General features: G+C 37.6%; 1 protein-coding gene across 8 annotated transcripts in view; it reads left to right on the forward strand.

Annotated features, from left to right (window-relative positions):
- The first annotated feature begins 5,069 nt into the window (after positions 1–5,069).
- The window catches only part of LOC145976882 (uncharacterized), a 247,049-nt gene continuing 229,779 nt past the window's right edge, over positions 5,070–22,339 (forward strand). The window contains exons 1-4 of one of the 8 annotated variants that reach the window (XM_083108353.1): positions 5,070–5,334; positions 6,736–7,356; positions 7,430–8,807; positions 17,552–20,852. In XM_083108353.1, coding sequence (XP_082964479.1) covers positions 17,619–20,852 — 3,234 coding nt within the window. In that variant the 5' untranslated portion in view covers positions 5,070–5,334; positions 6,736–7,356; positions 7,430–8,807; positions 17,552–17,618. Of the gene's footprint in view, positions 5,335–5,361; positions 5,702–6,735; positions 8,826–17,551; positions 20,853–22,339 lie in introns of those variants that run through there. The other 7 variants (XM_083108352.1, XM_083108359.1, XM_083108351.1 and 4 more) reach the window with 7 other exon arrangements.

The following is a 22,339-nucleotide window of genomic DNA, read 5'->3' on the forward strand; positions in this document are numbered from 1 at the left end:
CGCGGAAATCTCGGGCGCCGAAAACAGCCGCGTTCACCAAGTTATTTATCGGAGAATCGTAGATTATCGCCTATCCTGGGCTATTGTGTCGAACGCGGTGGAATTCTCGCCGTGTTATTATTGACTCTCGGGTTTATCGTCCGCGTTCTTCGAGAGTCCGACGACCGGTTCGGTTAGATCCGCTCGCGCGATTTGGCAACATAATTCCGGACGCAGAAAGTCTAATTGAGCTCTCTATATGAAGAGATAGCAAACGGGTATCTGTGTCACGGAACTGAGAAATCGAATGCTAAAGATTTCTCTAGAGAAAGGAATGCTTAATTCTATCCATGATTTGTATAACGAAGCCCTTCCTCTTTTCCCCATTTGGATTCTTTTCCTTTGATTCGGACTTTGTTTAGCGTGTAATGAGTTTATACTGCTATCTCCGTAATCCTATTTTTGTGGTTTCTTAATCAGTCGCTTGTAAAGATTCTATCTTACACGATAAAATATTGTTTCTCTCGCAAGTTCATCAGAGAGAGAAAGCGAGGGAGAGACATAAGTGATGGTAAAATAAAGCCAGCATTCACGAGGCGATCGAAGCTGGGCGTTTTTACGCTCATCGTCGATACAGTCACGACAGAGTTACCTATTTCCGTTATCGCGCAGTTGCTCTAATCTCCATTACTGCTCTTCGTATAACGAACCGAATGTACGAGCATTTTCTCATAACCCGTTACATAATCCTCGTGATCCCGTGAGATTATTCAGGGATATATCAGGGCGGCTCCGCGACTTCTTCTGCAGCCCGTAAAGATACGGAGCGCAATTTCCTACATTTTGCATGGCCCAATAAATTGCGATTTGCGCCTTGCGTTTTATCCCGTTTCCTTCAGACTTGATAGTTTGCTAGCGCGCTACATCTAAACCATCATTTCATTAGTAGATAAGAAATAGTCGCTGCTTTTCATCATTCGTCTTAGATTAACTGTAAAGCGATTTAAATATTCTGTATCTTGATTTGCACGCGAAAGTATCGATTTATCGAATTTAAATTTCGCATCAACGCGATTTTATTTTCTGCCATTATTATCAAAAAAGAATCTATTATAAAATATTGCAATTATAAAAAAAATAATTCACAACACTTGGATTAAAATTGTCAGAAAATTTATTAAAATCTTTTTATTTATTCTATTTATTAATTATTAATTTATTAATTATTTATTAATTATTAATTTATTATTTTATTAATTTATTAATTATTAATTTTTCTATTTATTCTGGACATCGCGTCTGAAATTACGATTGTAATGCTTGAATTAAGAATTTCATAGGGACTATATATCGAAAGACACACGGAATGAAATACTAGTCGTCAGCTACGCGGGAGGGGACCCTTGCTGACCGAAAAAGATTTGAGCGCGTCAAAACCGGTTTGAGTAAATATACGTCATCGGCATGATCTTCTCTATAATTTACGACGAAATTATAAATTTATCTAGACATTACTTCTTCGCCGGATAATCACTGAAATAACACTTGGACGAACAACAAAGGGAAAGGATTAGCCGTTCTCTTATATTTCTCCCCCTTCGTTACTGCCAATAATTGTCAATTATTACATAAATATAATCACCATCTTCTAATAAATTTTACGAGTCATTAAAATAATCAATTTTTTTCGTGATTATATTTTCGCTTTAATTTGAAACATGAAACGAACATATGAGAAATGTGGCCGCAATATTATACATTGACATTAATATATTTCTTTTGCTATACTTGATCAATTCTAAGTCTTTTATAATTTTTATGAAAAATTCAAATTCATTGAACAAGTGGAATTCAGCGTCACGTGTTATAAAGCGAGATGTTTCATTAATCGCACGTTTGAAATCCAGCACGAAATTCACGCAATGCGTATGCACGTAAGCAGGTAGTATGTTTGCAACCGTGTATGCAATGAACCGGTTAACACATTACGTACAAGGATCGTAAATAACATCGCGCGCGGATCTTGGCGTAACGTCTAACAATGAAGCAGCTATCATGAATTAAATCAGCTCAGTTGGCGAGATGCAACGGTCGACGATGTTATACATATACATGATATATCTCTCGTATAATTAAACCCGTTAACTTGATTCTTTTGCTAAATTTGAATTCGTTTTTTCAAGAGGCGAAAGAGAAAAAAGAAATAAAGTGTCACTCAAATTAAAGACATAATTAAAATGAAATTTTACCACACTTTATGTTGTCTATAAAAATCTGCACCTCATATTTTCACACTTTTAATTATTTAATTATATAAAAATTATTTAATTATTGTGTGAAAAATTATTTAATTATTTTCACACTTTCAATTATTTAATTATATAAAAATTATAATATAAAAATAAAAAATTATATAAAAATTATATATATTATATTAACGGCTTGATATTTTAATTTGCAAGAACCCAATTATAAATTTATTTAGAAATTCTGTTATTAAAATTAAATCGAGCGATGCGGTAAAGAAAGCTTAAAACATACACAAACTTGTTATAACCCGGATTCTCGAATTATCCACTATTGCTTCGAAGATCCTCGAATCGCAAAGATCCGTTTGCTCAGTAAAGCAACTTTATCCCGCCGAAAGCAGCGGAGCGGAACCCAATAGGTCCTTAGGATTGAACGAGGAACCGGTACGATTCATCGTAATGTTGGCGCCAGCAGAAACTCATCCTGGTGAGAGCTGAAAGTTGTCGACAATACGACACATTTGCCACCGACGAAGGACGATTCTGCAGGGAGCATCATCTTCATTCTCCTGCAGAGAGAGAGGGGGAAATGAAGAAGCATCAACGCGGGCGGAAGTGCCGCTCACCTCGATTCTCGACATCCGCACAATACGACGTCGATGTCCTCGACGATGCAGCGATCCTTAACTTTCTTTATCCGAAAAATGATATTTCGCTTCCGTATCCAACGAGCACTTTTGCTGTGATAGTTGAATCTTTCCTTTAGTGAATGAATATTAATCGCATTATCCGATTAATAATATTGGAATATTATTTGATTAATAGATCTTTTATTAAAGTGACATTTTAAGTGCACGAGAGCAAGTTAAAAAGTAAAAGAATCACTGTGTAATTTATATCACACTGAAAGTCAGTTCATCTCATATTCTTCAAATTTAATAAAAGTTTAAAAATATCGTGCCGTAAAAGGGGGATTAATACGCGCGATGCATTCTCCCTAAAGAATGCACTTTTCGCACCGTGCTTTTTTTCATAATTTCCTCTCTTTAATTAAACGGATGCGAAGTGTCGCGATCTTGCTAATGAACTGCGTGAAAATAAAACCGGGGTTAAAACCACACAAGTGTGTGGACCACGTGAGGAAGGCCTTACGAGTTGTAACCTTGTGTGTATACCTGCCACTTATGTGTACCGTACATTCGCGTATGCGTACCTATGCGAAAAACATCGTGCACGCCGTGGGCCAAACCAGTCGAGGTACCTTAATGAGGGAGATGCTCGTATTTACGTACGTGTGTGTGCATCTCATCGCGTTCTTGTCGTAGTGGTACTAGTGATACAGCTACACGCATACCGTATCGTAAACAGGTATGTACCCAATGTGGGCACGCGGCCAGGGTGCTCGTAGAAAAAGCAGCATTCCCTCCCTCGTGACTATCTAAGGACTTTGCGCGTGTTTCCTACTCGAGTTTCTTAAAAAATTCTATTTTTCGTCCGAAATTTGACAGTTTGCCCTCTGATTCTCGCGATGCACACCTGTGAATGTTAGTTAGATTTCTTCATTCTTGTATAATTAATTCGTGTGCTACATTTCGATAATTAACAGACACTAAATTAAATTGAAGCATATAAAATGTGCTATGATATGGCAAATTAATTAGAAATAATTATAAAAAAAATTAATTAGATTATAGAAATATTAATAGAAGATAATACAACGCATTTTCTTGTTACAAATAATCGATATATATCTACATTGTATTATAAAAAAGTCTCTCCTTATTTTTAAACTCTAAAAATATTTCCAATCGCTTCTCTTTTCTTATATAATAAATATTTTAATATAATTATGTTTAATAAAATTGAAAAATTATAACGCATTGTATATTATTAGATCCATCTTAACATTCTTCTTAACATTAGATTTTAACATTAGATCCATTTTAACATCTTAACCATCGCTACATTTTATAAGCACAAGATAGAGCAAAATGTTCGCGTATACTTTCGGCTTTCTCTTCCGTCATTGCGAGTCTCACGATATATATACGAGTCACGAATTCACGCAGCAATTTAGAAAAGGAATAAAGATTCCGTTTAATAAATCAACGTTGCGATAACGCGTTGGATTCTTCTGCTACGTGTCATTCAAAAAGCTGATCTAAGATTAAATTCTAAGCTATCTAGATCGGAAAAAACCATGTGTTTCCTAATGATATTTCTAATTAACCTTTAGCGATTAAATTTAGAAAGATTAATATATTCCACTTTATAAATTCTTAGTTTTTAGATGTACTATGAATTTTAATTAACAAGCTATTAAAATATTTTTCACGATTCTTTATTTAATATTTTACTAATCCCTGTGACATCTTTCCGTAATTTATATAAAAGTTTGTAAAAATATATAATATAAAATAATAAAATTAATAATAAAAACTAAAACAATAAAACTATTAAAAATTAATAATAATAATAATAAAAATTAATAATATAATTAATGATAGAACTGATGTTAAAAATTTTTCATAAATTGTAATGTTATATATTTTTAAATATATATAAATAATATTTTAAATATATCATCAAACATATATATGTGCGTGCGTGCGTGCGTGTATGTTTGTGTGTGTGTATGTATTTTTTTATCTCCTTCAGTAAGCTCACTAAACTTTAACATCAGTGTAAAACTGTTAAATTCACAGTTCAAATATTTCATTTGTATTATTTATGGATCATTAATGGCATTTCTTTGGTGAACCTTGCGTTGCGCCGTCCCTGGTCGTTGTTCCTCGATCACGATCCCGATCCATGCCGGCCAGTCTTGCCGCACCAGCGCGATCGAGAGGATCGATGCTGCGTGATTTGCGCGCGCGTTCGATGCTCCGACTCGAAGAAGTCGAACATAGTGATTTTCAATAGAGTTAACCAAGATCGATAGTGGAGAGTGGATTCGACGGTGATGCGTATCTCCATTTGTGCAATTACTTGTCGGATATGTCACGTGGATCTGCTGCAATCTGTCCGAGGGGTTTGTGGATTAAATAAAATCCACTAACGCGGTGTGCAATTCGTTCACCTCTCCCAAATGTATTGAATTCCCCTGGTAAAGTTTACGAATAATTCGCGAGATTTTTTTTCATTTTTCACTTCGTTTACCATGCCAAGAATCTGTCAAACGACTCGACGCTTATACGTGTATATTTTCTTTTTTGCGCTGTCAATTATTCGGATGTATTTTTGGAACTAGAGAGGCAAAGTTTATAAATAAAACTCTCTCGTCTTTAATTCGAAATTAAATTAATGAACGTCGATTAAGAGCTTCCTTCTTCTCACGAGATCATGGCTAGCATTGCCTGGAACGACGGCTTATTACGCTCGATTTAGATTCCAATTGACCGCGTAACTCCGCGTATCTACACGACACTTTGTTAAATATATCATTCGGATTCTCCTTCGAGTAGCTTTGTGAAGTAAGTAGTCCCTAGTCAAACGAAACGAAATTCACTAATTACATGGGCTGACTCACTCATAAGTCTGATAAATGATTCACACAAATAACTCCCTTCGTTTCAATATGAAATTATTTCAAAAACCAATTTTTTTCGCTCGCATGATTCTTTTAATCCGCGGTTATACATTCGGGTCCATCGAACTCTGCAGCGACCTCCAAAAAATAGATGCGATTCTCTAGAGAAGGGTCAGTTAACAGTTAACCGGTTATCAAAGAATCGAAAGGGAACATTTTATACGACACCTTTAATCTCATAATTTTTTTATTTATCCTGTACAACAGAGAGAAAGGCAGAATCTTGAATGGCGCCCGGCTTTTTTGTGATCCGTTAATATGTTAATTCAATTTATCTCTGGGCGCAACGCGCCCCATTCGTCTCTGTCCATCGCTCGACGTTTACATCCGCTTGTTCGTTTCTCCTCGTTCTGTCGTGGCTTTTCGCGCTCGCGAATTATACTCTTGCATACACCATATTTTTTCAACATCGTGACTTTTTCAGACTCTGTACAATTATTATTCCTTAGGTCTTGGTGCTTGTCCGAAAAGCGTTGAAAGTTAGCTTTCAAAATCTAGTAAATATTTAGAATCTCACGGACGATCTCACGGATTTATATTAGAGGATGTGTATTAGAGGAGATATGAATACGATCTGTTCTTACGCTTCGCCAGGACGCGGATTGAATTGTCAGATTTAATCCCGCGCATTATCTTTGCAAATCATAATTCACGACAGATCCACGAATATTAAAGCAAGCAAGTTCGAGCTCCTGTCTTCCTGCTAGTTTCTTAAGGCCACTCTCGTCGAACTACGTAATCCCCAAGTTATTAGTGTAAGCTGAAATTCCTCGCAAATTAAGCCGAACCCTTCTCCAAGTTTAGCTAAACGCGTAACTTTGCGCATGTCTCTCTCGAAAATTAATTATATAGCTAGAAAAAATTCAACCACATTACATTAAGAAATAATAAAAGTTAATCACTTATAAAATTCCGTAGAGATCCATGCTGATATAACCGTGATTCATAAAGTGCTTTTGAAAATCGCGCAGAGATAATATACGATCGGTATCGGGCTCCATCGTGGTGACAGTGCATAATCTCGTGTAATAGTAGTGGTACGAGGATAGTGCTAGATTCCCCTCGAAGCTGCACAAGGGGCTGCAATTACCTCCTCGCGACGTCGCTGCCAGTTCGTTTCGTGCGGATCGCGGATGAAAGGATGCGATTAACGCGCGGCGATCTCCCGGTGAAATCTTATGGTGAAATTCGCGCTTACAACGCAAACCAGCCGCGGCGGTAATCCGGAAAGTACTTTTTACGCGACGACGAACAAAAATAGAGAGCATCGATCGTTGCGTTTGAGAAACCGGCCGCGAGGCTACCGCATCGATTGGTGTCACGAGAAGAAAACGCAATCAGTGTACCGCGAAGTGTACCATTCCTGTAAATTGCGGTGTGTGCTCACGTGCACGATAACGGCACTCGGCGCTCTCTATCTGCGATACAACAGTTCGCAAAAAACGCACTTCGACGTATACAAAAACGTATAATAACGTCTGCGCTGTAATTGGGGACCATTGCGAAAGTTTAGAAAAGCTTCAAAAGCGTTATTACGAGGTAAAAATTGATGCGTGTAGTTAATTGCAACAAGTTGGAATAATAATGCAAGAGACAAATATGATTATTTCAGCCTCGATCGTGATCGGTGCAACGGTTTGATCCGCAACTGGAAAAGACTCCTCGTATTTGGAGTACATTTTGACGAAACGACGAATTTTTTGGAGAAATTTTCTGGATGCTTTCTCGCAAGACCAGCATTTCTCACTTATATCAACGCTGAATTTATCGCAGTTTCCAAGCATACTCGCGAATTTCAAGCCACCAACCGATTCGATGTTGCGTATCTTCTACGGTGAATTTTGCGGTACCTCATATGACAGTTTCCACCGCAGAATAATAGTTTCGCAGCTCGTCGCGAATTGTTTCTGCTCCGAAAACTTGGCGATGTGTTTCGGTAATTTGCCTCGATGATATACTGACAGAATTCGCAACAAAATCGAAACTAAGGTTTGTGATCGGTCAGCCAATTGCAATGATAAGCATCCCGTATACAAGAAATTGACACTGAAGTATATTATAAAAATGTATTCAATGTAATTATCATTGTAATTATCATTGCTAAAATTCTGACATTCGAAGATACGTTTAAAAAGCCTGAAAACGTCATAGATAAGAACAAACTTATCAAGATGCGATGATTATTGAAAAAATCATCTTATCTGTTTACATTATTTCAATCGACTTCTGATTTCAGGAACTTTGTGAATCATCGAATTTATATACGTCGTATGTAAGATAACTAATGTGAATGAAATCTAGTTATCGCCACCGTTTGTCACAACTTCCCATCGGCGCGAAAGCATCAAAAACCTGTATTTCTACGTTTTGTGCCGCATTGTGTGAGCAAATAATGATGCAGGGGCTTCTGTTTTACAAACTCCTTTTTTGGAAATTCATCGGACACACGTAAATCCACCGTGTAATCCTTAGGTAGGCAGTAATCCCTGAGAAAATCCTAATCGCTAGAAACCGCACGACCGTAAATCGCCGCATCATCATCGAAGGACAAGGGCAAGGAGAAGTTATCCTTTGCGTGGCGAATCGCGTTACACTTTGCGGACTTAATTGAGAACGAGAGAGTCTCGGTTGTGTGTCGGGTTGATGAAAGAAGTGCATCGATTGCGACTCCGAAGGGCTCGCTTGCGACTCGAATACTTTGTGGTCGCCAGACTTGAACAAGTTCGTCGCGCGCGTCACAGAAATTCGTCTCGAGTGCTGTGAGCAATAATGCAGTCGTCGAGACGTGTCCACGACACAAAGTCGCAGCGAGAGAGATAGACGTAGAACTGATGCAATCGACAATTGTCCCGGTGATGTCCCGCGGCATTGACTGTCGAGAGACGTTCGATACGGAATTGCACCACGTTGATCGCGCTGTAATCATCTAGATAACGCAATACTGGACGGTTATATCGAGGATAACAGCGATAACTCTCGAGGAATAAAAAGTATGTGTGGATCGTCCTGTAAGTAGTGGAAGAAATGTGTTTTTTTAAATATGAATGTGTGGTTGCCAAAATTCGAGTCTTTAAAACATTTTGTTCTTATCTACGATTTATGTTATAAATAATATTTGATAATGATATATCCTTTTTATTAATAAATAAAATTTCTATTGTGATTTGTACTCTTTTATTTTTAATAGAAAAATTTTGAAATTACGGAATATAACGTTCAATATCGTAGGAAAGGATCTACTTCGAACGCGAACCATAAGATAAGCTACGTTTACTTTTCTTGAAATACAGAGATATATACTTGGATATTTATTCGATATGTTTATTCTGGATATACTAAACGTCTTCGACTTTAGGGTCCAACGTATACCACGTTCTATACCAAGTTGCTTCAACTTTAGGGATTGTGTCGGCTTCGCGGTCGAGTTAAGCGTTAAGAACTAATGGAGAAGATTCGAGAAGGAGGAAGACATTTAATCGTTCCGTTCAGGATAGCTGATGATGGTGTAGGAGGTGTTTATTTCAGTAATCAAGGCTTGACGCAATCAATGATGTAATGATGAAATAACATCGCATATTTTCTCTAATAATGTCACTTTTTGTTCTAGAGATTATTTACTGATTTGAAAGCATCATTTATTTTTCATAAAGATTAACAAAAACAAATAATAATGTGAATTATTTTCATATAATTATAGTATAAAATAATATTATAAAATATTTGTATAAAATAAACAAATAACACAGATTAAATTATTAAAGATTAATAATTACAAAACAACAGAGAACTGTGTAATGATATAAAATAATATATCAAGATAACTTTATAAAATATTAGTATATACATACACAAAAACAAGTTAATTAATTAATTAATAATATAAGATAATAGAAATATGTTATGATATAAAATAATATAATCTTATAATTTTTCGTAATTTATTTAAAAATATTTTTTTGCTGTATTTTAATTACGAAAATAATTTTTGAAATTTAATAATTTACGAAAATAATTTTAATATCTGGCTTTTGTTCTCTCACTCTCGCTCTTTTTCTTTATTTTTTTATTTCCTATTTTATCATTTATATATCTCATATTCCTCTGTTTATTGCAATATCGTATAACTTGTTGAAAACAAAGAGACCTGATATTTCATAGTATAATGCAGCGAAGCTAAAACTAGAAATTCTGTATTAATCAGTTAAATCCCTCGGTAAAGGAAGTTGGATAAACGTCACGAGATGTACACTTGCACCAAACACATACTCCTGTAAATGGAAACTATGCACATTCGTGTTGTGCGATAAAAAGCGTATCACTCGTATTAAACGATTCATATAATGCTTTGCTATTATCAGCTTCGTGAATGAGTCTTACAATACGAGTTCGGCGTATTTGCCACTCATTAGTATTTGTTATCTGCGTGTGAATGCACTTGTTGCTGATCGTTCGTTAGTTTTAAAATGAGACAACGACGGAGTAAAGGAGCGTCTCGTAACGAGCGTATCCGGCTCCAAATCGAGATCAAAGACAGTGGAGCATTCTTCCGATGCGAGGAATTAAATCGTCATTTCTCCTTCTTGCATTTTTTGTGCCTTCAACTTTATCCCTCTTTTTGCGAGAGAACGATAATAACTTCTTATATTGATTACAAAATCATATGTATACATATATATTGTTTATTTATTTCATTCGATTTGAGTTTATTTAAAAGTTAAAGAATAAACAATTTTATTTTTTAATTTAATAAAACACATATATCTATTTATGTAAATTATATTATTTAATATATATTACAGATAGTTTCTCTCCTTTCTCATTGCGCAAGAAATAATTAAAACAGTTTACTAATTTCGTCAGAACGTAGTAATCTAAAAAAATTTGCTTTGTAGCTTTAGAAAAGATGTAATGTGAACAAAAAGTTTGCCGAAGGCACTAAGGTCCATTTTCGCATGGTAATAATGAGCGAACGTAAATTAGCAGAGTGGAAAAAGAGCAAAGAGGTATTTAGCTTTGCAGTGGTAACGTGTCTTGAGCGGCTCGTGACATTTATTTGTTCGCATGGTCTGTTTGTTAAAAAGAAGCAAAGTCTCTTTTGGCAGATCTCGCGTGTCGAGGATAAGAGAAAAAAACAACAGGGGGATAAAGGGAGGGGGGAGAGAGAGAGAAAGAGAAAGAGGAAGACAAAGAAAGAAAGAAAGAGACGAAGAAGGCACGGCGAGAACACAAAAGGATCTGGGCTCCAGAGGCCGCATGTGCGGTCCAGGGCGAAAAGACCCACGCGGAGAATGTTAAGACGAGCAAAAAGGTTGCGAAGTATTTCTTGGAGCCGCCGTAAGGGACATCTCTGTCAGGAATCACAATTTCTATAGAAAGTATCGGACTATAGCATATATATCTAACTCGCACCATAATGCAATATAAAATATAATCATTTTAACATTACATACATATATATACAAGCATGTAATTTTTTTATTATATGTAACAATTATAATAAATAATTGATAATGACATTATTAATTATTAATAATTTTATAGTAATTACTTCAAATTATTATTGCGAAAATTATCAATTAAAATATAACTATCTGATATAATACCTTTATGATTTTGAGAATCTTAATTTTCTTAAGAGAAATTTTGTTATCTATTTAAACTACATTTTTTATCTTTAAATATTATTAAAGTTAGATATTTTTAGATATTTTTAGATATTATTAAAGTTAGATTTTTTATATATGAAAAAATTATGAAGATATATCTCCTTTCACGTGAGCAGAAATAGCGAGCCCTTTGGAAGACTCTTGAGTGCGTGTAGGCTTTACATAGTTGCGTTCGGGTTATCCACCCCGAAGGCAACTCTGTGGAAGACGTGAATAGCCCATCGGTATAGTAGAAAGGAAAAGGCGAGAGGATTGTGAAAGAGGGTCTAAATGTTTTCAGAAGTCACTTGCGCTGGAAGATACCGGTATATTCTGTTTAGAAGAAAGAAGTAAGATAAAATCGATATATCATTTTGGGGGGAATCAAAAAAAGGAAGGATGCATAAAAGGTGATTTGCCGCTTTTGATCATTTAAGAATTATTTGATATGATTTATGATTCTCAGCGAATTTCAAAGTCTCGTAAGAAATGTTTAAAACAAATAATGTTTAAAACAAATAACGTGACATTATATTTTAGCAGAAATTTGTTTCCTATGAGAATTATATATTAAAAAAAAAGAAGAAAAAGAAGAAAAATCTTTAATAAAAAATTTACTGCATCGCAACTAAAAATAAATGATGTCGAGGTGTACGTATCGTCTATTTTTAGCCAATATGAAAAATTCCGAGACTGCCGTCAGAACGACTCGATTTATCTCGTCGTTCAAGGCACACGTGATTCAATTCAGAAATAAGGTTGTGCGTAATTACAACACGCCTGGCATTAAAATATCGATACGAGACACGCATTGTATAATAGCTACTAATAATACGATATAAACGGCGGATGATCTGAATTACGAGCGATACGTGATCGGAAATACCACGTGACAAGTACTCGTCGAGGTGATAAACGAACGATGGCGAAGTCTAAGGCGAAAGTTCCTCGCGCGTTTAAAAAACCTCGATCTGACCGTGATGCTATATCGACCAGATAATACAGAGCCATTAATCTAAAGGATTGACGATCACCTATATGTTGTCAGATAATCTTACTCTACGGTAGTGCTTAATCACGTACGCACACACACGTATGTACTACGCGGTGCACACGCGACTCTCGATAAGATTATTCTCTCGTGGTATGAGACGTTTTATTACGAGGCGCTACCGCAGGAAACGATCGTGTCTTCCGGCCTTTACGAGAGGTATCCCCTCGGTTGAACGAAGTAAGTGACAAAATACCCGCGATTACTCTGATTGAGCAAGCAATGAAAGCTGATTTCCGCGCGAATATCTCCCTTTGTATTGAGATGATCATTCTTTCTTAATAATAATCGGATATGTAAATATTTGAACTTGATTTGAGCATTAAATGTCTTTTTTCAAACAAAGAAAAAAATATTAATTAAGAAAGAGATATATATATATATATGTAGATATTTCATAATAATAATTTATAACATATTTAGCAAGAGAGAGTATTCTAGCAAATTATTGTTTATTATATGACAGGAAAAAATTGAAATTTATTAATTTTTTTAGACACTAAATGCACGTCAGTAAATGTTTTCAACATGATGATAAAACATTTGATTAAATCGAGGCAATTTGACACGCGTGAGTGAGTAACTTTTTCATTTTATCTTAATTATATATACTTGTTTGCAGAATATATATAAATGTCGCAAAAAATATAGTATGGAAATTAGTTTTCGTTCTAAAAATGTACATTTGATAAATTTTCTGTTACTGCGATATATTTAGTAAGGAAAATTGATTGGTCTTTTTCATTATAATATTGACTATTCCACATTTATCCCATAATCAACATGAGACGTGATTTTACAGGAAATTTTGCTCGAGGCAATTGATCATAGCTTTTATCGACTAATGAAAGAGTTTCCATTAGCTAAAATACATTTTAAATTTACATGTTGGTTAATGCTGGAAAAATCTATGTCCAGCATATCGTATCTCTTTTAACATTTATTATTATAACTATCTTGGGCTTCAGAAAAATAGTGTATTTAAAGATTACGATAAAAGAAGATAAAAGTTTGTTTTAAGTTTATTTTTTGTATTTATTATTTTGCTTAATTTTCGTTTAAATGTTTAATATTTGTTTGTATGTTGTTATATTTTTCATTAAAACATAATTTTTATACGCTTATGTTTCCTTATTTTTGCCGGAATGTTCACAAATTTGAACCGGCAGAACCGCTTCCAGCGTGAATAATCCAGATGATCTACAGACTTCAGATGGGGAGAGATCAAAGATCTCGTTACAAACACACTCGATTAATTAAAGAGGTTAAAAGATTTAAACGGCGTGCCCAAGGAACTTCACGCTCGGCTAACGAGTCAGTTCCCGGTGTTTGCTTCTTTCCGCGATCGTGGGTCGATTATCGTCTCTCATCGTTATTACGCAACCGTGTCACGGCTAGGTGAGCCCACGCAATCATTTTTGCATTCCATTGTAATCTTGGCGGGAGATTCTCGCGCGCTGTGATTCGTCCGGGGGATGTCGATCGATGAATTATGTATATGCGTGGCGACTATTTGCCTGACAGCCTACAATTCTCTTAACTGAATACATTGTCTTTTATGGATCTTCGTGCAAATCTGCAGAGGCGATCTCGCAAAATAGAATTTTCCAAGATTAAAACTGGGAAATTTTATGCACCGCAATAACGCAAACATTATCATCGCGTACCGTGCGCGAATTAAAATATTTCCATTTCTGAAAAGGAATTCGGATCCATCTTCGTTTAAAAATCGACGGAAAGATTTATTTACCTCAAAAAATATACACGGTAGAAAAAGAAAGTTATGTATGGTCTCTCACTTTTAACATCGTGATCTTAATCGCAAGAGTTGAGAGAAATTGTCATCGCACAAATGAGAATTCGTTAATGATATATCACGAGCTAAATTGCGACGAGCACATGGACAATAAATTATGATAATCGCCGCAAATCATAGTCACCTTCGTACATCGGACGTTGGTGCTTGCGTAGAAGATTCGGGTCAGTGCATTCGCGGAAACACCTGAATTTTGCAGTACCGTTAATTACGTCGGCTAACATACCTCGCATTCCTGGAGTGCAAAAGCGGTAAACATTTCATTGAAATTAATATTCTCCAGCGGCAAGTTCAATCTTTGCTCTCATTTGTATATCGCGTAACGCATAATGTAATTAAAACCTGTTAAAAAAATAAAATTTTTGAGAAAAATTTATTTTTGCCATCTCTGGCGTATCTCCCTTTTTTATCATACTACCTTCATTATCCATGTTTCTGCTTTTTCGTTCTAGTAGTCTCTATTCTCCGTTACATATCTCATGATACGAGGCATAAATTTATTTCAATGTGTAATTATTTCTCACAGAGTAGTATAAATTTGACAAATTTCTAAAGGAATCTGCTTTCACGTGGAACACTTGCAATCGCGCAAAGCTAAATAAGGCTAATTAAAATTAAATCAATCGAATAATTTGGCCGAATGCTCACTCACGCCGCTTTAAAGGTCGATCTCACCCATGAATGACTCACGTACGTTTCGTTACGACACGGTAGGTTACGCGTTTTATCTGCGATCTAAAAGTAGAATTCCAGCCGGGGGGCTTCAAAGTGTGCATGTGTGTGTGTGTTCGCGTGGGAATCATTAGAGCTCCGGTATAACATCGTAATACAGCACGAAAAGCCACGACAGTTTAATTCAATTTACGCCGCTCGCGCGCGCGGTCTTCCCGTCTCGTGTGAATTGCAACTACCCTCCCAGTGGGGGTCGGCAATGTTCGCCGAGTCCGCGCGATTTCACGTTTAATATTTACCTGGCGCATTTGCCGATTTCAGCGGGGCTACCGAATTATACCGATGCATCGATCGTTACCGCGCAACGAATCGTGATTAAATGAAATAAAATCTACCATCCCTTTTTTACACACGTTCTGCGAATATTGCACATTATCCGATTACATCCCTTCACCTCTTTCTCTCCCCCCGTTCCATCCTCTTATCGTTCGCTATTTTATGAATATTTACCGCTGGGCCGACCTTTATTCACGTCGGATGATACATCGTCGCTGAAAACCAATTGTTTGCCGAAAATATGCAATTTACATTGATCCGAACAGTTTCCGATAAGCAGCAGCGGTTTTTCGCATTTTCGCGTTTTAATTTGCTCCATTAAACACGTTTTGTTTAATTTACATTTCAGGCTTGCGCCGCTACGCATTAATAACACCCTCGTGAGTTAGATTTTCGAATCCGGTCTTGTTAATTATGTTAATTTACATCATTGATGTGCGTTATCGCGATCTCATCTGAGAGATATTATACCCCAAGGAAAATATATGCGAAAGAGAGAAGCGAAATAATAATTGAAGTAAAATTTAAACTAAAATGTATTTTCTGTTTATGACGAAATAAACATGTTTATGACGAAGTAATGAAATAAACATACCGTTTCATTGTGTTTTCTATCAACATAGCACTGTTTTATTTTAGCTTAAATTCTCTTGTGAAATACAATCAATATTCATTTACGTGTACATGTATAAAATGATTCAGTTAAAAAAATTGTTTCGTTCATATTAATTCTTTTCTAAGTGCTTTACAGGACAATCGTAAAGAAAAAAATTGGTTTGGCCGATCTAGGAAAGATAATAATTAAATATGTGGTTAAAAGCAATTTAAGTGAATCAAATTTTATGTATAAAAAAAAAACTATTATTTATACTTAAAAAAATATATTCTAGATGGATTAATGATATTTTACATGATGTGATATAATAATCTGTGACTTAAAAAGACAGATTGCTACATCGTATCATAGAAATTTTATATCATTTTTTATGAAAGAATAACGTTGTTTCGCGTTTATTGGTCTCTCGACGGACATATTAAATTCTGTTAGTCTCTTGGGTTTCTTAACGATTCCTCGCACGATCTCCACGGCGGGCGTATTATAATATTTACCGTCCCCGAATTGAGGAACTGAATTAATTCAAACCGGATATCGGTCAACTGCCGGAAATTCCATGAACGACAGAACGTGCCGCCGATGTCGGATCGGCGCAATCGTTACGGAAGCGCGCCTTCTGCTATTTATCGCCGATTTCCGGAACGTGGTCGAGTTCGAAATGGCAAATTTTGCCGAGGAGATTTTAACTCTAAATTTTACGTTGTATTTTACGAGACACATCCCTGGCTTTTGCAACCTGGATTACATAATTTCTCTCTTTTACAAAATAGAAACGTATTTTTAAATTGTTCTTAAGATTTACGCAAATTATATTTGTATCAGATTTTTTATTATTTATGGCATACCATATTTTTGCCGATTCTCACTGAATTAAAAACGACGGTTGGATTAAAAAGATCGGTCTTTGTAAATTAAAGCGCGTAATACGCATGTGAGGCATGTAGTCGAAATGCAGCGGTGCCATTTAACGGAGCACATACGTAAATTTTCGCGCTAGGTGAAAAATTAACGAGGAGAACGTTCTTTGCCGGCCGCTTTAACGCCGAGCGTTCGCGAATTTGAGAGTTTATTACGCTAGATTTGGGAAAGCAGTTACTGCACGGAGACCGCTTCCGGTGGATAATTTTTGGTACTACTTGCTCGGAGCACATTCGGCGAAACAGTTTCTACAATTTTACGCGAAGTTAATCGCGTTATCAAAGCTGATAAATTAGTCGACAAATTGCAGTTTCTGCTTTTAGTTATACTTTAGCTATAGCGTGCCTGGTCGTATATTTTCGAACAGTGATGTAACTTCTCATATTTAAACAACATAGTGTTTCATTAAACAAGTAGGGAATTTCTGTGTTAAATAATTTCTTCCGATAAAATTATAATATTCTACTCTTTTTCAAAAACTGCTAAATTCTTTCTTAACCGTTCAACTTTTCTTTTAAATCGATTTTCTCATATTTATGCTTGAATATTTTCCGTCACATAATTAAAAGGGAAATTTTCTCAAATTCAAAATTATAAAATAGCCAAGCAATCATTCGATATTTTTCCATATTAGATTTCAAAGGCATTTTTGTCCTAATCGCGAAATATTTTTATTTCAGAATCTCGAGTCATCGATATTCCTTTTCTTCGATAAGATGCGTTCAAGATGCCGACTTGCGACAGAAAATGAGCGATAAAATAATTTCAAAGTCCAGCAACATTTCCTTCGATGAGGATGCGCCTAATGGGGGCAACGGCGCCTCTCGTCCAATCGCTTCATGGATCACGTCGAAGAGATTGACAAACGCCGAGGGGGGAGACACGTGCTTGCGGAACGTGCAGAGCTTCACGACCTTTTCGGCTTCCGGCCCGTCGATGATCGCAAAGCGGGACTTGTCGGTGTCTGACAACGGCAAGATGCTCAATCATCGGCGGGAATCGCTTCAGCAACGTCACGCGCGACAATCGTCCGTCTCGAGGAAAGACCAAAACGTAGAAATCGAAAGCGCTCCGCAGCGTTACGAGAATGTGGTGCTCAGGTACCAGAAACCGAGGCCGCAATCCAAGCGACAGATCAGCCGGGAACATCAGCAGCAGCACAATAACTCGAGCAGCGACGAGAGCGTCGCGAGAAACAAGTCAAAGAGCACCAGCTCGATCGACGCACAATCAGTGAACAATATTCTGGACGAGTACGAGGATCTGGATTATTGCAGATCGTCGGATCTTAGCGACGTCGGCAATATTAATGTGACCAACTTCGAGGCGATAATAATGGATCAGCAAAAGCGACAGCAACAACAAGAAAGATCAAAGCTATCCGGCGCGAAGGTTCAGATTAAATCAATTCCAACGAGGGAGAAGATTCAACCAGTATTGAAGGTGAACCAACAGACTCAGGTGAGACAGCGTTCGCGGGACAGACAGAAGGATTCTAGCAAGGCACATCAACAAGATAACTGCCGCGCTTCGTCACCAACAACGATGGACGCGATCGAGAGCAGTCTCTCGAAGATGCCCGAGATGTTGTTGCGCAAAGGAGAAGTCCAGAAGCGGGTGGATGAGTGGCTGAATCAGGCGCACAATCAAAACTTTCCGTTGTCTCCTCGCGAAAAACCCTTGACGAGATCCAACAGCAGCGCCGAGCAAAAGAGCCAGCGAAGATATCGCGCTCAAGACTCGAGATCGCGTTCGATCGATGAATCAAAGAGTAGATTGAACGGTGGAACCTCTTCAAGCTACGACGATCTGACTCGAATGGATTGTAAAATGGAACATGCCAGGCCGGATAAAGTGAATGTTGGTGTGAACACTAGCAGAGGCACATATAAAGAATATCTGGCGATGAAGAACAAAGTCAAGCAGCAGGATTATGGTTTCGGCGCTCAGTCGAACGTCGTGTCGAGATCTGGTGATTCCAGCCCGGCCTCCAGAATTCCTCAGAGAGAGCCCTTCGGTTCGAGCTTCAGGTCTAAGCGCGCCGAGATGAATTTAGAAGAGAAAAGTTCGATCGATGGCAGGATTGCGAATTTAGTAAAAACGAGAGGCGAATCCAATCACGGTAAAACGACCGTTAATAGTTCCAAGGTGGCCGAAATATCTACCGTTACATCAACGACAACGGCGTCAATTATTTCTTGTAGAAAACCATCGTTGAAACGTTCTGGGAATGGCGCGGATCAGAACTGTGTGGTGGCACGTTCGCTCGTTAAGGAGGAATCGCGTTTGCCGCACGAAGCGGGCTTCTCGAAGGGCCCACTATCGACTGGCAACCTTGGTGACCAAGGTGAGCTGATCTCACCAAATAAGGACGGAGAAAGTAGGCGGCCAGCTGCTGCGGCGAGCGAGTCGACGCCGCGACTTGCCACCGATAAAGCGGTCGAGGCGATCTGTAAATCGACGGAATCACCGACGAGTTGCACAGCCGACCATTCTCGAGATAATCCGAGAGTCACTTCGGTGAAATCGGGAATCGCGATCGAATCACGACGTCGATTTCAGATTTCCAACGATGTTCGTAGGGAGGCCCGATCGATCGTTCAACCGCGACAGGAACAATCGAGCTACGGTTTGACAGTTGGTGCTCACGCACGGGTTCTTCAAGGTCAAGCAGAGTCTCGCAGCGATTCAACAAAAATCAGGTGTCACCAGGTCGAAGGAGCATCCATGGAAATCAGAAAGCCACCGATCTTTTCGCGCAAGGATCTCGGCATGTCTCCTTCACGAGACATCGGAACACAGGATCGAACAAAAGCGCCGATCGATGTGTCTTCGTCGAGCTTTAAACCGAACAATCGAGCCTACATCGCGATCGATTCGCAAAAACAATCGAACGAACAGAACGTCACGGGATCCAAGGTCGCAATCTGCGAGGCTGTCTCGTCTAGCAAAATCACGCGTTATACCTCGCCCGATCACGTGGAGAGGATTTACGAGCGCAGTCTGCAACCGCAAGTGATCCACGCAGATGATCTCGAATCGATTCTTCGACCTTCGCTACAAGTATCGCCTTACGGTGAAAGAATCAGCGCTTCCAGATCGGATCGAGACTCGCCCGTCAAGGAAACCTCGTCGACTCTCGAGGACGAGTCGTTTGACAGAATCGGCGAGTCGCGGCACGAACATCTCGAGACTATCGAGGAGGACGATCGGAAGAGCGAAGATTCGGTCTGCAAATATCCGGAGATTGGCTTGAAGCAGTGTCTGAAAGTGCAGCAGAATCTGCCGAACGGTAGATCGAGAGACTTGGATAAGAGGAAGGATAAATCGTCGATTTATGCCAAGGACCAGCAGCATCTGGTTGCCTTTAATGAGCCCGCCAAGACTTTCGCGACTTTCCAAACAACGACATCACCTTGTCAGGGTAAATCAAACATCCAGTCTCGACCTTCGGAGATGAAAAAATGCGAGGAAGAGATTAAACAAAATTCAGACGAGACGATGATTCTTCAGGATCAAGTAAGCGGCTATCAAAACGCATCGCGAGAGGATCAGGACCGACTGATGATCCATTCGCGAGAAAATAGCAATCTGTCAACCGCTACAATTTCTATCGATGAACTAGAGAGTCAAAGAAATTCAAGATTAAAGAGTGAAGGAGATTCTTCTCGGAATAAACTTCAGTTTGGTGAAAAATCGCAAGATCGCGTTGAAGAGACAGTAAAGAATGCTGAAGATCATGGTGCGGTGATCAATGAAGTTCTTGTTAAAAATTTGCGATTCGAGCAAGATTTGCCGGAAATTCCGGCCGAAACAAAAGCAGATCATAGTGTTCAGCAAGTGAATTTTCATAATATTCTGTGCGACGATTACGAGAACGAGAAATTGAAGAATAAAAAAATATATATGACGAAGGAAGAGATTGATCACCAGAGACTAATAGATATGCTGAAGAAGGGCGACTTGGAGGCGTTAAAAGCGGTGAGTGACAAAGACATTTTATACTTTTTATGTTAGACTAGCGACTTGCGTTAATTTGGCGATTTTTATCGAAATGTTGAATCTTTATTCAACACTTTAAAACAATCGACAGTACTTCATTACAATATTTTACACATAGTAATGTTTGTTTTTTCGTATAATCGACGAAAAAAAATGAATCGCTTTAAACAAATAGCATTTATTCATCAACAGTGATATTTAAATCACCGCTGCCAAAAAAAGCGAATTTATTCGGCGACTGAAATTCAATCCTAACGAATCGACAATGCGCGGTTCGGTTTTCGAATCGATTGTTTCCCCTGCTGCGAAATACATACCTCGTTTTAATCGCGATGAAACTTACCAAGATATGCTTGACAGTAAACCAATAATTACGCGTGCCGCTACATGATAGTCTGCACGACGAATCCGCGGGCTTTTTCGGTATAATTGCAAGCTCAGCATATAATCGAGGTTGTTCGTTTCATTCCGTTCTTTATTCCGATCAGATAATAAATATACCAAATTGCTATTACACAAAAAACGATTCAATACCGTTTATATGTTGCCGCGTTGTCAATGAATGCCCAGTTATTTAACACAGCGTGAATTTTAATTTTCCAATGAATAGAATTAATCGAACTAATTATGATAGTGAAATAAATATGAAAGTGCAATACCGATGTTAAATAAATTAATATAATTCTTTATTAAGAGAGAGAGCACAAATAAATAGTTAGATAATTATTCTCCTATTGATTTATAAAAATCATAAGAGTGTAATACTATTATATTATATAAATTGTATATGTTAATAAATCAAGTTTATTATGACTGGAATAGATACAGTAATTCCATAGAATTAAAATTGAACATTATTTCAAAGTAATAAAAAAACTGGTCACATAAATAATATCTATGTATGTATAACCGGTTAGTATAAACATTCGTTGATGATACAACGAGGCGTGCGTCTGCGTGCAGGTTGTAAAAGATGTATCAACGACCTAAGCGGCTTGTAAGACGCGTAAAATGTCGCCAGTAATCATGCGCCACTTAGTAATGTCGCGTGTCATAAAAGAACATTGTGACATAATGTAATTATCAAGTTTCAGCGTCGCGGTCGCCATAAACGTGATGTAATGGGGTTCGCGAGCGCCGCAAATGTCTCGGTATATCAAATTTTCCCCGAGCAAGAGGGGAGAAGTAATATTTCATTTCCGGTGCGCAATACAGGATGCGAAAGGATAATTCGCCAGACCCGATTTGAAATATGCGAGATGCGTACCATCGGTATTTTGTCAACGATATTTTATCGATGTCGATGAGACGCGTTATTTCATCGCGGTGTCTATCAGATCGAAAGATAGTTCTACAGTATACAAAAAGAATTTCAATAAAAACTTCGGCTCTCTGGCACATCCACGCTTTAGAGAGCTTTTTTAAATCTTTAAAAAAATACTCGTAAAAAAATATTTTCCAATTTT

This window comes from Camponotus vicinus, unplaced genomic scaffold, assembly GCF_025532165.1.
Source record: "Camponotus vicinus isolate PSW18456_S1 unplaced genomic scaffold, iyCamVici1.0 SCAF_9, whole genome shotgun sequence".
Taxonomy (NCBI): domain Eukaryota; kingdom Metazoa; phylum Arthropoda; class Insecta; order Hymenoptera; family Formicidae; genus Camponotus; species Camponotus vicinus.